The sequence below is a fragment of the Pipra filicauda genome, unplaced genomic scaffold (genome assembly GCF_003945595.2).
Source record: "Pipra filicauda isolate LSUMZ 115617 unplaced genomic scaffold, ASM394559v2 scaffold27_size4233163_pilon, whole genome shotgun sequence".
In the NCBI taxonomy this organism is placed as follows: domain Eukaryota; kingdom Metazoa; phylum Chordata; class Aves; order Passeriformes; family Pipridae; genus Pipra; species Pipra filicauda.
The window spans coordinates 1,414,352-1,428,452 of NW_024104398.1; the positions used below are offsets into that span (position 1 = coordinate 1,414,352).

Here is a 14,101-nt window from a genome sequence, read left to right on the forward strand (position 1 = left end):
CCTCAGCCCTACCAGCTGCTGCCTGCCTAGCAACTGCCTGCAGGCTGTGGCAGATGGGCTTCGGTCATGTTTGCCCCTGTTCAGAGCATCTCTAACCTTTCTCTGGCCACCAGTCCAGGCCACTCCAGCTGAGAAGGCAGCTGTGAAGGTTAGGAAGAGCTGGCAAGAAAGGAGAAGGTACGTAACTGCCACAGGAACTGCAAGAGCATTACGTTCAGAATACTTTAAATGCAGCCTGAAGATTAAACGCAGCTGAACCGGTGCTGTCTTTCACTGGAAGAGAGCCAGCAACACCAGGCCTGTTGACCACCTTCATCTGGTCTTCCCTTCCCTTCATGCCCACACAACAGCAGGAGCTCGTGGCCCCACACCCCTTCTGAGACAACTGGAGTTGGAATTCCTGCTGCACAGGTTTGCAGCACAGCTCCCAAAAGCACTGAGGTTGGTACAGCAACAGGCTCCCCAGAGGAAACGGGACATATCCTTCAGTCTTCCCTCCTGTAAAACTGGAACAAGAGCGCTTCCTTAACCTTATGGGGTACAAACAAGTAAGCACCCTAATTTAAAAAGCACTTTGATACTGGGGTAATGATTGCTTAAAAAAATAAGCAAATGACATGCCACAAGGTAGGAGATACAGCACAGAGTTCTGTTAAGAGACTATTTTAAAGCCAGTAAGCTGCTTTTTGGCGGTTTGTTTTTTTTATAATATATCATTGGTTTGCAGCTGTCCCACTGACTTGGATTTAAGCCGCAGCAAGCAAATCTAGATCCAAAACATTGCCAGATCTTAAAGATGCTGCTACTCAGCAGTTCTGCCATGGCCACCAGAAAAACAGAAATGAGTTAATCCTGCTCAGGCTCACAAATGTTTGGGTGCAGGCTCAGACTCATACTGTCTTTGGAAAGCTCATAACCTTGAAAGCTTTTTATTTAATTAATCTACCGTACTATCTTTTAAGCTAGCTAGCTTGATGGATGTTACTCAGTTGTACCATATAATGTTGCACATTTCAGCTCCTGTACCTTGCGTTCACAGTGAATTCTTATTATGTTAGAATTTAATCAGTATTTCTAAAAAAATTCCAATTACTTATCACCACACAACCTGAGAAGTTTTTTGTTTGTTTTCAGTGTGATGCTTTAACAATGTCTTACTGCTGGATAAAGGCGCATGCCTGCTTAGCATCCCACTGCCAGTCCTAGTCTTCCATTATTTCTCTTTGGACGATGTGCATGTTTCCCCACTCAATAAAAATAGAAAGCTGGAATCACTCTTTCTGCTGAAAGTGGAAGTCTGAGAGAAGACGAAACACAAAACTTGAACACAAGTCACAGAATGTTAATTGGTGTCTAGCAGCAGCTTGCTGATGATCTGTACACCACAACTGGCTTTAAGAAAGCAAAATAAAAGAATGAAATCTGTCTAGGCAGAGGACTATCCTAAATCCTCACTGCAGGAAGGAAAAAGAAGTCACGCGGATGCTTACTTCAAGACTTCCGCTTAGTAGTAGAAAATCCTTTCCTTCTCCTTTGGAAAAGAATAATCTGATGTTTGTTCACAGAAGTCAGCACATACCAGTCCATTGTGCTTTGCTTTCTAAAAGCCAGTAACTAAACCTTACTTTCCAATTCACTAATTATTACTGGAAAGCAAGTCTACATTCAGAAAAATTCTGAATTTATGTAAAGAAGAAATTAGGTGAACATCCTGCGTATTCTTATGTTTTGAGTTACTTGCCTATTGTCATGTCCAAGAGCTGGTTTCTCTCTAACAGGATAGGTTTTTTAAAAGAGGAGAAGAGGAAACAAATCAAATAAATGCTGCTGCTTGACACAGGAAGAAATATTCCCTCTGTCAAATAAACTTTGTCCACCAGATGGACACCAAGACAATCCTCCACCAAGAAGCAGGGCTAGTGGGATAGATCAGGTGAGGTGACTCAAGCAAAGGTTGATACATTCCCTCCTGGCTAAAGTGCATGCATGAAGACATATGAAGCAACACACAGGTGATAGGCAAGGTGTGATCACACACACACATCTATCCATCCATCCATCCATCCATCCCATTCTGGCAGAGCAGCAGGCATCAGTGTTTGAGGTATGCCTTTGGGGCACAAATTCCCAGTACAGGTTAGTCTAACATTTCAACCGTGCTCTGATATTTGAGATCATAAACCATTTTTACAGGGACAAAGTCCAGTCTAGTTCTGTCCAAATGTTTCCCAAAATGCTCTTCCTATAAAGAAATACTTTCCAATAATTTTGTATCTATCTGATGACTGGCCATTAAGCTACACAAGCATCAGACAACTGAGAGGTAACTTGTGGAATTCTTTTAATCCACAAGGTAAAATGGAATTTTCCCTCTGCTCAACTAACTGGTGCATCATTGAATTCATCTCATACAAGCCCCTTGCTGCTTAAATGTACAGTGCAAGTGCAAGGCACATATAACAAATGCAGGCATTGGACTGTAATACCCTTCGGTATCATTGAAATAACAATGTCCCCTAGACAATGACACAAATATAGGCTAGCTTCTTGTCCTTTTAATACCATGCAGTTCTCAGACAACCACTCACACCCAAAAGACGGACTCTGCATTTTAACTAGCAATGAGAATTTTTTAAAGCCTTTTCTGACAAGGGGATTCTTTAAAATAACATGGCTTGATTTTTCAATTTATTTTTTGTTAAGTGCTTTTCTCCTGTTCCCTGCTGGTGTTGAGAAGCACCTTTCACATGGATTTAAGAGCAACCTCAATTATCAGTGGCTGACACACCATTTTCCTCGTCTCTCCCCTGTCCTCTCTATTGAGGCAGTTTCATCTCTCTTACTGAGAAACTCACTGACCACCTTACGGTTCAAAACGAGCACTAAGTAAGTACCAGCAAGAGTGAAACCTATGACATACAGCTCTTCTAAGCACAAAGAATAAGCCAGAAGGAAAGAGCATGCTCCCCCTTCCTCTTCTAGGGCTACAATGTGACAGCAGACAGGGTAACATAATTCCTTTCCCAAGCTGAGACCATCCTTTAAGTAACATCTTGCGTGAAATGTGACCATTCGGATCTGGGAAAGAACAAAGGTAGCCAACACCTGAACTTATCTGTAGATGGGCTACAACTTGAAGGCACTTTAGTATCATTTCACTGCTCACTGGGTTACAAGAACATTCCTTCTGCTATAGTTTTTTTTTTTTCAAAGGGCAGCTCCTGTTTCTGTTAAGCCTGACTGCCTGTGAATGCAATTTACAGAGTAATATCACCTAATCAACTATCCGATCTTATTAACTGACAGACACAAGAAAAGCTTAACTGCATTCCCACTTTCACCAGGGCACCTCTTAAACTAGATGGCACGTGGGCTCAACACATGCTTCACAAAAAGGGGATCCCATTTTCCCAAAACCAGTATCTGTTACAGAGAACTGAATGGAAAAGAAAGAAAAATCATTAAGCCGAGGTCATATTGACATCTAAATGACAGCATTTAAAATCAGTAAACCTTCCTTAGAAGACAATAGAGTTTTTACTCACCTGTACTACTTCTACTCCTCTTTTCCTGAAAAAAAAAGAAAAAAAAACAAGTAAATGTTAGTGTTGGAAACTTGAGGAAAAAGTAAAAACAAAAACTAATGGAAAAGGGTTGCTTCATACTAGAATGCAAACAATAAAAATCTGCACTAGTAAATAACCTGATTCAAATTCAGGAAAGCACTTGTTCAGTTTCTTTCCTTGTCTAGGAAGCACTTCGGCAGCTTCTGAATCATGGACTCAGAAGTGACCCAAGATGCATACTAAGCAGCTGGGACTGATAGGGCTGCTAGGTGAGCACAGGTAGGAAATGGCTGATACCAGGGAGGGAGCATCTCAGTTTTAATTAGATCTAGCTTGCTTTTCATTTCTCATGTGCACGCAGAGTGTGCAAATGGCACCAAAGCACATTCCACATCTTTTATTTTAATCCAAAGATACACGTATAAATGTCAGGGAGAATGAACACAGCACTTTGCAGCCATTTATCCTCTCATTTACAGCCTTGTTCTATCCCCATCATCTTGATACACAGGATGCTTCCCTGGACTTCAGTTCAAAGACTTGCAGTCAGTCTGACTCCTGCAGGAGAAGCGTCGAAATACTTGGGGTTTGTCAGAAAGGTCCAAGCCTCTGGCCATATGGAGAATAGCTCCAGTGATCCTGAACTGCCAGGGATAAGAGACTGGAGAAACCTATTAATTATACACCAAAATGTTTAGAACTGCAATGGGTAGAGCCAATTTAGGCAGATCTGTAGAGACAGCTGTCTACTCTGCAGGTATGAGAACTGAGGTTCAGGTACATGCAGCCAGTCAATGTTCAGTCACAACCTTTGACAAGTTATCAAGCAAAACAAACTATTTCTGGACTAGTCTTAAGAGCAGAACTGAATCCCTGGCACAATGCCTAGCCATCCCTGCTCCATGCCCTCCTCCCAATATATGCAGGCTATTTAATTATGTTAGAACCTTCTCCTCACTTTGAAGACAGGAAATTTAACATAAAAATCAAAAGCCTCATCAAGTACAAGACAGGAATCTTTCTTCCTTGTTCCCACTAGCCCTGTATGTGAAAATCAAAGACCCTTTTTGGGGAGGTCAGAGAACAGGACCGCCTAACTCTGCTCTCAATGCTTTTCTATCTAAGAGCGTCTGTGTTGTTGTCCATAGTCACAAATGCTGCACACTGCTGAATACACAATGGCTCCCCCAGTTTTCCTCCCAATACAGTAGTTCTTTCTTCTGGGAGGCCATTACAAAGATGCCCAAAGGGACAGGCGATCAATCAGCATCTATGACACAAATTGCTCCCTTTTCCACTTTACCAGTCTGGAGTTTCTCTGGCCTAGAAGCACCATTCAGTACACAGGCACAGGAGAGAGCTTGTTGTTGCTCAGCAAGGAAATTAAAAAGAAAATGAAACCAAGCACCTCCTGCAAAGAATTTCAAAGCCCTCTTGCAGATAACAGTAGCTGTTAAGTGGTGGGCGATTAATATATTGCCATTACAGTGTGGGAAGCATTGCTGCAGATCATCACCTGAGGCTGGCCATATGGGTTCCAACTGTGCGGTAAGAAGAAAATATGAATTTTGTAGAGAAAGAGTTAATAGCCAAATTGTTGAAACCATTATTTTCACAGAGCTAATGAGAAAAATAAGAAAAATTAAGTGGGGAATGCTGTTTCATAAATTAGGGCTGCAGCCTACTCAGAAGCATTCCAAGTATTGTAAGCTAAAACTTAAAATAACCAAATCAGCTCAATTTTTGCTGTGTCTGCCCTGGAGTAAACAGAACTCAGAACTGCCATTGAAATACACTACGCTTCAGACAGGCCTGCTCCAGAGTCTCTGGAAGAACAGTGACGAATGACAAAAGCTGCATTTCTTGTAATGGCTGCATACACACTGAATAAGCTTTATTCTACTTTGAAGAAAATAAAAATGCAAGTTGGGTGCCAAACCCACTTGAGAAAGAGTCAGTCCAAAGGTTTTCTGTAATCCCCCCAAAATGGACTTTGTAAATTTTCTGGGACTGACTGAAACCAAGTGTACTGCCCCAGCAGAAGGGAAGAAGCCAGACCAGCCAACAGGCAGAAAGAAGGGGTGCCTGCTCTTAGGTATGATGTCACACATGTTTAAAAAGGTACAGGAAGGAGGAAGCAATTTCCAAGGCTGGCTTGGTCTTCCCCTTTTTCAGAGGGGGGCAGGATGTCCTTCTGGTAACCTGAAATACGATACTCTTTCTATTTAAACTCAGGGGACCAGACACCATAGAAGCATGCATATTTTGAGGATTAGTCAATTTGGGAAAAAATCCTCTACCAAAATAGCTTTATTTGAGAATAAGTTATTTTAAAAACAAGAAGTATCCAAACAATCAGGATGCCAACGCACCTCAGTTCTGGCATTAGCAGATTCTTCGCCTTAAAGACTTCCTAAGCCAGCGACTCCAGGCTTTTCAGCCAGGCAGGTCACAGCTGCAGGCTCAGGGCAGCAAGACATCTCTAATGCAACCAAGCATGCAATACCATCTAACCACACTAACTGCCTTACGTCACCTGTGAAAGGGCTTAGGGTCAGGCACAGAAAGAAAGCCGATCCTATGCACAAGAAACTCTAGGACCTTCAAAAAAAAACCAAACAACTAAACAGAGAGAAGCAGGCTGTGCACCACAGCCCAACAAGGGGCTGCCTGTACAAGACAATGGAGACAAGACATTTGCTAAATGAACTGCTCTGGGAGCCTGACAGAGCCATGGACCAGCCACCACTTCTTCCTATTGTGCTTTAAAAAGTCAGTAAGAAAAATACATCCTACAGCCCTGGTGTATGTTCTTTTGGGCTGTTTCTTTAGCAGAGGACAGGCAGGGCATGACAGACAGGACAGGATGGGATGACTATTTCATTTGGTGTACTGACCACTACTCTTGTGTCCCTCGTGGTGTTGTCCATGACCCTTCTTTCTTCCCATGTAGTTTGAAATTGAGCTACTGCCTACCAGGGGAAGGGCTCCCATTCCCAGCTGGCCTGGCTGCCTCCTGACTTTGGCAATGGCTATAGAAAAGGCAATAGACTATACAAACCTCACAGCAGGTCTTTCTTTCTGAGGAGAAAAGGAAGATAGTTATTAGCTGTATTTCCCTTCTCCCTCCAAAGAGGCAACAGAACTGTGTCAAAGAGAGACTGTGTCTGCACACTTCCATTGAACAGGTACTTGAAAAATTGTCAGTTCTAAATTATAGTCCCAAAGGTAACTAGCTTTAAAATACATTTTGTTCCAAAAATCATCTAGACAGAGATCTTGCACTCCAATCATCAGCCTAAGAAAAAAAACATATTAGCAAATTTAAAAAACCTCTGAGATAAAAGAGAAGGAAGGAAAAAAGTGAATGTGATAAAACTAAACTCCTAACTTCCAGCAAAGCTTCAATGTCTTCAAGTGGCACTGTATGCCTAAAGCTATGGAAATCTATACAGGACCAGGACAAATTACTGACTGGCATTGCATGTTCCCTTCCTTCAGCACATAGCTCTGCTGAATCACACACTGTAACACTGACAGGAAATCCAGAAACAAGTAACTGCTGCATTAGCCTGAGATACCGAATAAAAACCAGAAGCTTGTTATGACTTATTAGTTCTATACTTGAAACCAGTGAACAACTCTACTGGATAATGCAAGACTCACTGTATACAATAGCAATTACAATAATTACCATGCAAGTTGACTTCATGTTTAAGTTGGAATGATATATGGATTTAGAAAAGAATTCAATATCAAGTTACTAAAAGCACATTAATTGGTGCCTTGAAATTGATGTTTTACCACAGCCTCAAACTATGTAGAATAGCTGGTTTTTGGACTTAGGGATGGGGTTTTTTTAACATCCAAAGTAAACAGTTTGGACTAATTCCCCACAGCGTCTAGGACCTCAACATTATGGTGAATGACAGTTAAAAGAGAAAATGACTATCAGGTTGTATATCATAGTCATGGTTAAATTAAGCAACTTATTTTTGCTGTCTGGTTCGAGTGACAGACTGAAAAATGCCAAACGGAATTTACAATTTCAAAAGTAAAAGGCAATCTTTCTATCCATTTCAATAGTCTAAGAAGTTATTAGTGCATGCAGTGAAGTTCCTTTTCTCAGACATGAGAATGTTTCACTTCAAAAATTTCCCATATAAAGAAGGGGCTAATAATAATAATAGTAATAATAATAATATTAATGTATTGCTTTGATATAAAAAAATAAAAGTATTTTCAGAGAAAAGCAATACATTGGCATCAAAGGGAGTTTATAAATATTAATGCATCAGAGCAAAAACCTGCAGCCACTCAAGACTTTCCACCAGTCTGAAATTATCAGACATGAAGAAAGGCACCAGGCAAGCAATACCAAAGCAAAGCATGAAAACCAGCCAGTACTGGCCAGCCACAACCTCGTGGACAGCCCAATTCGCCTCCTGGCACAAAGGCAAGCTCAGCTCTATTGCCTTAGCTTTTCCATCAGCAGAATATTCTGTGTTTTTGTTATTAAATATTTGTGACAATCCTTGCTTTTATTATTTTTCATCACTGATGGACTCCACCTTATTGTCTATCAGGGAAGCAACGAAACAGCAACTCCAACATTGGGGTGCTTGCTCCAGGGGCCCCAGCTCACAGCCACAGCCATCAGTGCACATGGAAGTTGCTTGAGGCGATCTGAAACCCAGCAAGATTCAGCTGTAACAGAGGGACTTTTTGTGGTTTGTTTTTTTGCACATAGATTATCAAATAAGCAATTAATCAGAGTAATTTTTACCAATTTGTATCCAACTATACTACACTTCAGCAAGCTTTTCCCCAGTAATCAGTATTTTGAAAAGATTTATGACTGAAGTGGATCAAAAGCTGGCATTTGGGGGAGGGAGTTCTCAATTTTCTCAGTCTGTAAAGCACCATAGATCCAAAGGAGAAGGAAAATAGAGTGCACCTTTACAATCTGGTAGGAACAGATAATGTAGTATGGGGGAGAAAATATCTCACCTAAAACTCTAAGTGCTTTTCAGGTGGGCTGTAAAAAAAACTCCAAGACTTTGGGCTGTCACAGAAGACTGTCCAAGTAGGATAAAACCCCACAGAGGGCAGCCACATTTGCGCATTTCTTCTTTGTTTCTATAAACAGTAAATGGTCTGATCATACATCAGACACTACAACACCACAAGTGATTTTTACCACCTCAGTCACACCCAACATTTGGTAGAACCATCTGATCTTATCCACATCTTCCAAGCATTATATCATCTCATTTACAACCATTAAAAATGCTTCTTAAGAGTGCTGTATCAGAACAAAGTGCCCTGATACCGACTAGAAAATAAGAGAGGACCTTGGCAGAGCAGCAGCACTCTGGTATTCACCTGCAGTGTCACAAATACCCATTACAACAAACATTCACCAGCAGCTCACAGAAAAGATCCAGCTAGAAACCCACTAATCCCTTATCCTGCAAGAGCAATGACAAAGTGAAGCATCCAACACCGGTGCTCAGAGGTTCAAGTAGAAGGGAGGAAAAAGCCATGAAAGAGAGAAAACAGGCACTGCAAGCAGTAACTAGGGGAGAGAAAATGCCTTTAGTTACTAAGTATTAAGACAGAGTTTCAATAATGGTTTAATGAAATATTACAGGGTTACTAATTTCAGCATTATAAAAAACAGTTAGTGCAGAAATAAAATCTGTGTATCCCAAGTTATAAAATCCATAAAGTCAGTAAATACAAACTCAAAAGGATCTGTTTTCTTTTTAAACTAGGTATTTAAGATGGATCAGTGCTGCTGAGCTCTGCCAGACTCTTTTCTTGGAACGAGTGACCCCAGGTTCTGGGAGCCCATACTTGCTGCTTTCCCAGCAGGGACATAAAACCTTTAACCACAGCCTTTCAAGAGAAAAAAACCTGAAGAATCATCAGTGGGAAGAAGGAATGATTAACAGCTGCACAGAAAAATTATTAAAGGCAATGAGTTATTCATCCTACCAGACATTCAGAGATGTATTTAGTACCTGATGACAATTAAGCAATTGGGCAGGGTTCAACCTCCAACCATAGGCTTACGCCACCAGACATCATCAGATCCAGTTCTCAGCTATGGTAAGCAGACACACCATGTGATCTCTTTATAACCTTATTAAAAACCAGCCTCAAACCAAGCTGTTTTGGCACTGTATCTTCCATTACAAGACATTAATTTCCCAAAGGTCGGAGTCCTTCAAATTTGCAGGCTAAATCGTTCCAGGATCGTCCCTCAGCTTCAATAAAGGGCTTGCTTCCTCAAGCACTGCAAAGAGCACGCATGTCCTTTCTGTTCCCAGTTCCTTTGTCTCCCCACGACCCCAGTCACCCCAGTGTTAATATGACCCTCTGCAAAAACCAAACGCATGACCCATCCCTTTCAAAAGTCGAAGGTCACGAGGCACCAGCGATGACTCAAAGAGACCTGAGAAGAGGCAGTAGAATCACGAGGCAGAAGGCAACATCCCTTCCAGGGACAGATATGGTATTTATCTTTATATATATAAAACTCTCACTGCAGGAGCTATTGGAGGCTTCTAGAAACCTTTGAACACAGTGGGATGGCTCCTATGACTAGAGAGTTGAAATGGGAGGATATCGGCTCTTTAGGAACGACAGGTTGGGGAGACAAGGAGAAAGTGTCACCCTCTATGTCAATGAACAGCTGGAGTGCATGGAGCTCTGCCTGGGAATGGATGAGGAGCTGACTGAGAGCTTAGGGGTCAAGACTAAATAGAGGGCAGACAGGTGACATCACAGTGCTGGTCTGACACAGGCCACCTGACCAGGAAGACTGAGCACATGAGGCCCTGTGTGGACAGATAGAAGCAGCCTCACATTCACTATCCCTGGTCCTCATGGGGGACTTCCCAGCAAAATCCATGGGGCAGATCTTCCTAGAAACTATAGGAAGTCATGGAAAATATGGAAGTGATTGATGACAGCTAGAAAATTGTGCCTGACAAATCTGGTGGCTAAAGGAAGAGTAACTGATGCCATCTACCTGGATATGTGCAAAGCATTTGACACTGTCCCACATGACATCTTTGTCTCTAAACCTGAGATGTGCCTTGATGTTCTGAGAAGGAGCTTCAGCTGCTCTCATCTTCACCAGATGAGATCACATTTTCCATACTGCACAAATACCACCAGTTCAGTATGGCCAGCGAGACAAGGCTCTGCTGAGCCCCAGGTTGGTTCTGCCAGTCTCCTGCACACCACGAGGGAAAATCAACACACACGTCCACTCTTCTAAAGCCAAGGGGTACAGAGAAAAAAGCATGTCTGTCAAGCCAGCTTTCATCTAGAAATGGCTTTTAATCCACTAACCCTGAAACCAAATGCTGTACATCCACTGTAGCGTTCCAAGACTTTGGCAAACGGCCTTGAATAAACCTTTTGGGAGTTTTTATAGAGGCCAGACACCCACTGAGACATGCATGAGAAATGTGTAATACACAAAATGTTTTTTCACTTCTTGGATCTCTAAAAGAGATTGGGCATTTTTTTGGCAGAAATTAGAGACGTATTTAAGTTCAGCAACTTGCCATGCAAAAATGAGTTTATTCATCTCCAGCCAGGCTTCAAGTAAGATATATAAGTGTCTGGGGCTTTTTCCTTTGTGCAAAACTTCATTATACAAGCAAAGGAAACTTAACATGCCTAGTCATTGAAGAAACCCATTTCCAACTCTCTTAATGTATTGGCATTGTACAAGTCACACATCAAGCTTCCCTCAAGTTTCATCACCTCTGAGAGCACTTGTGATTTCTTGTCTCCTACACTCACCAAGTGACCACTCCTTGCATATGCAAGGAACAAATTTTCATTTATGGAATCAGAGTCAGACATAGATTCATGGACATAACCAACAACAGGAGTCTGTGCGGGGAAGTCACTGTGGCCAGATAGAGACACTGGCACAGATAGCAATCATGTCAAAAGGACATCCACGTAAAGGTTTAGCATATAGTAAGTAAAGACATTCCTAGAAATCTTTTCCCCTCAAACTCTGCATCAGTTTAGGCTCATATAACCCTTCCAGTCAGTTCCTGCTTTGTTTGCTCCCTTTGAGATGCATTTTGAGCTTCAGCCTCTAGTTTGGGGCACTTACGAATGTAGCTGTTATTTCAAAGAGGACTGGCTGGTTAAGCCTAAAATAAAAAGCTGGCTCAAAGCAGTTTAGTATCACCTGAAACTGGATTTCACCTTTATTTCACTATGCAGCTCCTTGAAACACTGTATGAATCACGTAAATGGAAAATGGAAAAGCACTTGGAATCTTAAAAGTGCAATTCTGCAGCCTAGTACTCTACTTGAGAGGAAAAAGATGTTCAGCAGAAAAAACATAGTACAAATTAAAGAAATGTGAATTGAATTGCTTTTCTCCATTTGAATAGATGCAGACATTAATACCAATAATGGGAATTTCCTTCCCCCGCAACTGATTCTTCTGCTCGAGTTTACGTAAACATAAAGAAAAATGATTTTACTTTGTTTGGAAGCCTCATTAGAGAGGCCTACAACAAAATGAAAGCTTGACTTTCAACAAGTGATGACCATACTGTTTGAAAATATTCCATTTATTGACATGTGGCCAACTTCCCTGAGAAGGAACAGCATAGTGTTTGATAGTGCTACAGTGAATTATCTTAGCAATGTACACAAACTACACATGATCCTGGAAATGAAATTGCAACGTGCAATACTTGAGTATGGTCCTACTTCCAAGAAAAAGTATCTAAGTGGAGAGACAGCAAGTTAATACATGGGTTTTTTTAATAAAGCACACAGAATAATATTAATAGCTGATGTGAACATTGGGGCCCAACACACACCCCTGGGCAAAAAAGTTCAGGTATGAGAACAGAGTTTTCCGTTGATATCATTGGATAGGGCTCCAGTTTGAGGCGGTGTAAATCCAACAGATGGAATAAGGCACTGCTGCCAACCTCATAATATCAAGGCAATATAGGTCATGAAGATTCACAGAAATACACCAAAAGCTTTGGGCAGGGAAAGGCATAGGATTGTTACGCACAGGATCAGCCAAGGTCAGAAAGTGCAAACTTGAAGTTAGAGCAGAGATGAGACAGTGAGACAAAAAGTCTCCATCATTTACCAAAGTTTTTGCACCTGAAAAGCGAAAAACAGTATCTTTAAGAAATCTCCACCCTAGTTGGCGAAAATTCCCTGTCCTGATGTCTAAACCACTTCAGAGAAGCACATCTATGTATGTGTTTCAAATATATCTGTTTTATCAGGAGTTTTATCTCCTTTATATTACAGTAAAGTTTGCTGTTAGAGAAAGACTAAAATTCTCCCCATTTCTTCCAGTCCATAGGCTTCTTGCTTTAAGCAGTAGCATTTGCATAGGTTTGCATGAACACTCATTTTCTTGTTTGCTTCAGTGGACTGAATACAGTGCAGTAAGAGGAAAAAACCCAACCCTTCGATAAATCATAAAACACAAATACTGTCTGGTTTTTATCAAGCTGTTAGGCAAAATATTTACCCTCTGTAAGTTAAAGTGAATTACAAAGACAGTTCTTCAACACAAATTCTGCTTGCTTGCAAGAAATTTAGAGCATCCCATCTCTCTGAACCACTTTTTTTTTTCTGATTAGCTTCAGCCCTTCTGCAGGCACCACTTTTGCCCAACAGGTCCCCTTCAGAGCTCTGTCTTGGGCCAATACCCACAACATGTGCCTTGCTGTCTCCCACACCCCTGACCTTCCATGGCACATCTCATTAGTCCTCTCACAGAGACAGACACGAGGGTACGTACGTACACACACACACACACACACACACACACACACACACACAGAGGGTCCTCTAATTAATCCCGCCCTTGTTTTTTTTTCTTAACTCAGCCCAGACAGCAGCTGTTACACCCATCATTTCCATCGGTGACTGAGCACATGGGTTTTAAGATGACAATTTTCTCTAATTTGGCCAGAGCATGAAGGAGCTGATATACAACCCCCAAAGTGCTACTACATTTTCTAACCAGACTCTACCCCAGCCCAGATTCAGACCTGCTGGGAGGTCTCTGCTACACTGGGAGATCCAGACAATTTCTTTGGCCTTCTCGGATTTTCTAGAAGTTGCCTCAAAAAGCTAAATCATATCAGCTGTGCTACTCATACCCTCATTCTCCCTCAAAAAAAAAAAAAAAGCCTAAGGCCAACAGTTCACCTGCATCTTTTACATTTGCTTCCATTTATGGACTTAATCTAGATTTTCTGGTACCCGCCCCTCCCCATTGCAGCACTGGTGTGATTACAACCCACTGATGAGTTTAAAAGATAACCTAAATTCCTCTTAAAGGAAAAAAAAAAAAAGCTAAATTTCTATTCTAATCTACCAAATTACCATTGTCCTTATCATCACTAAGGAGGCGGACATATAAACAACTGATCCAGCTTTTGAGTGGGAGTTGGAGGCAGATGCACCAAGGTATAGTACCAGCTAGTTGTTTTCCTCTGGATTATATT

General features: G+C 41.5%; 1 protein-coding gene across 2 annotated transcripts in view; it reads right to left on the reverse strand.

Moving 5' to 3' along the window:
- The window catches only part of ITPK1 (inositol-tetrakisphosphate 1-kinase), a 143,179-nt gene that overhangs the window by 108,144 nt on the left and 20,934 nt on the right, over window positions 1–14,101 (reverse strand). Inside the window, exon 3 of one of the 2 annotated variants that reach the window (XM_027746092.2) lies at window positions 3,546–3,570. The exons of the other annotated variant lie outside the window; for it this stretch is intronic. Coding sequence (XP_027601893.1) covers window positions 3,546–3,570 — 25 coding nt within the window. The remainder of the gene's footprint in view (window positions 1–3,545; window positions 3,571–14,101) is intronic. 2 annotated transcript variants of the gene reach the window in all.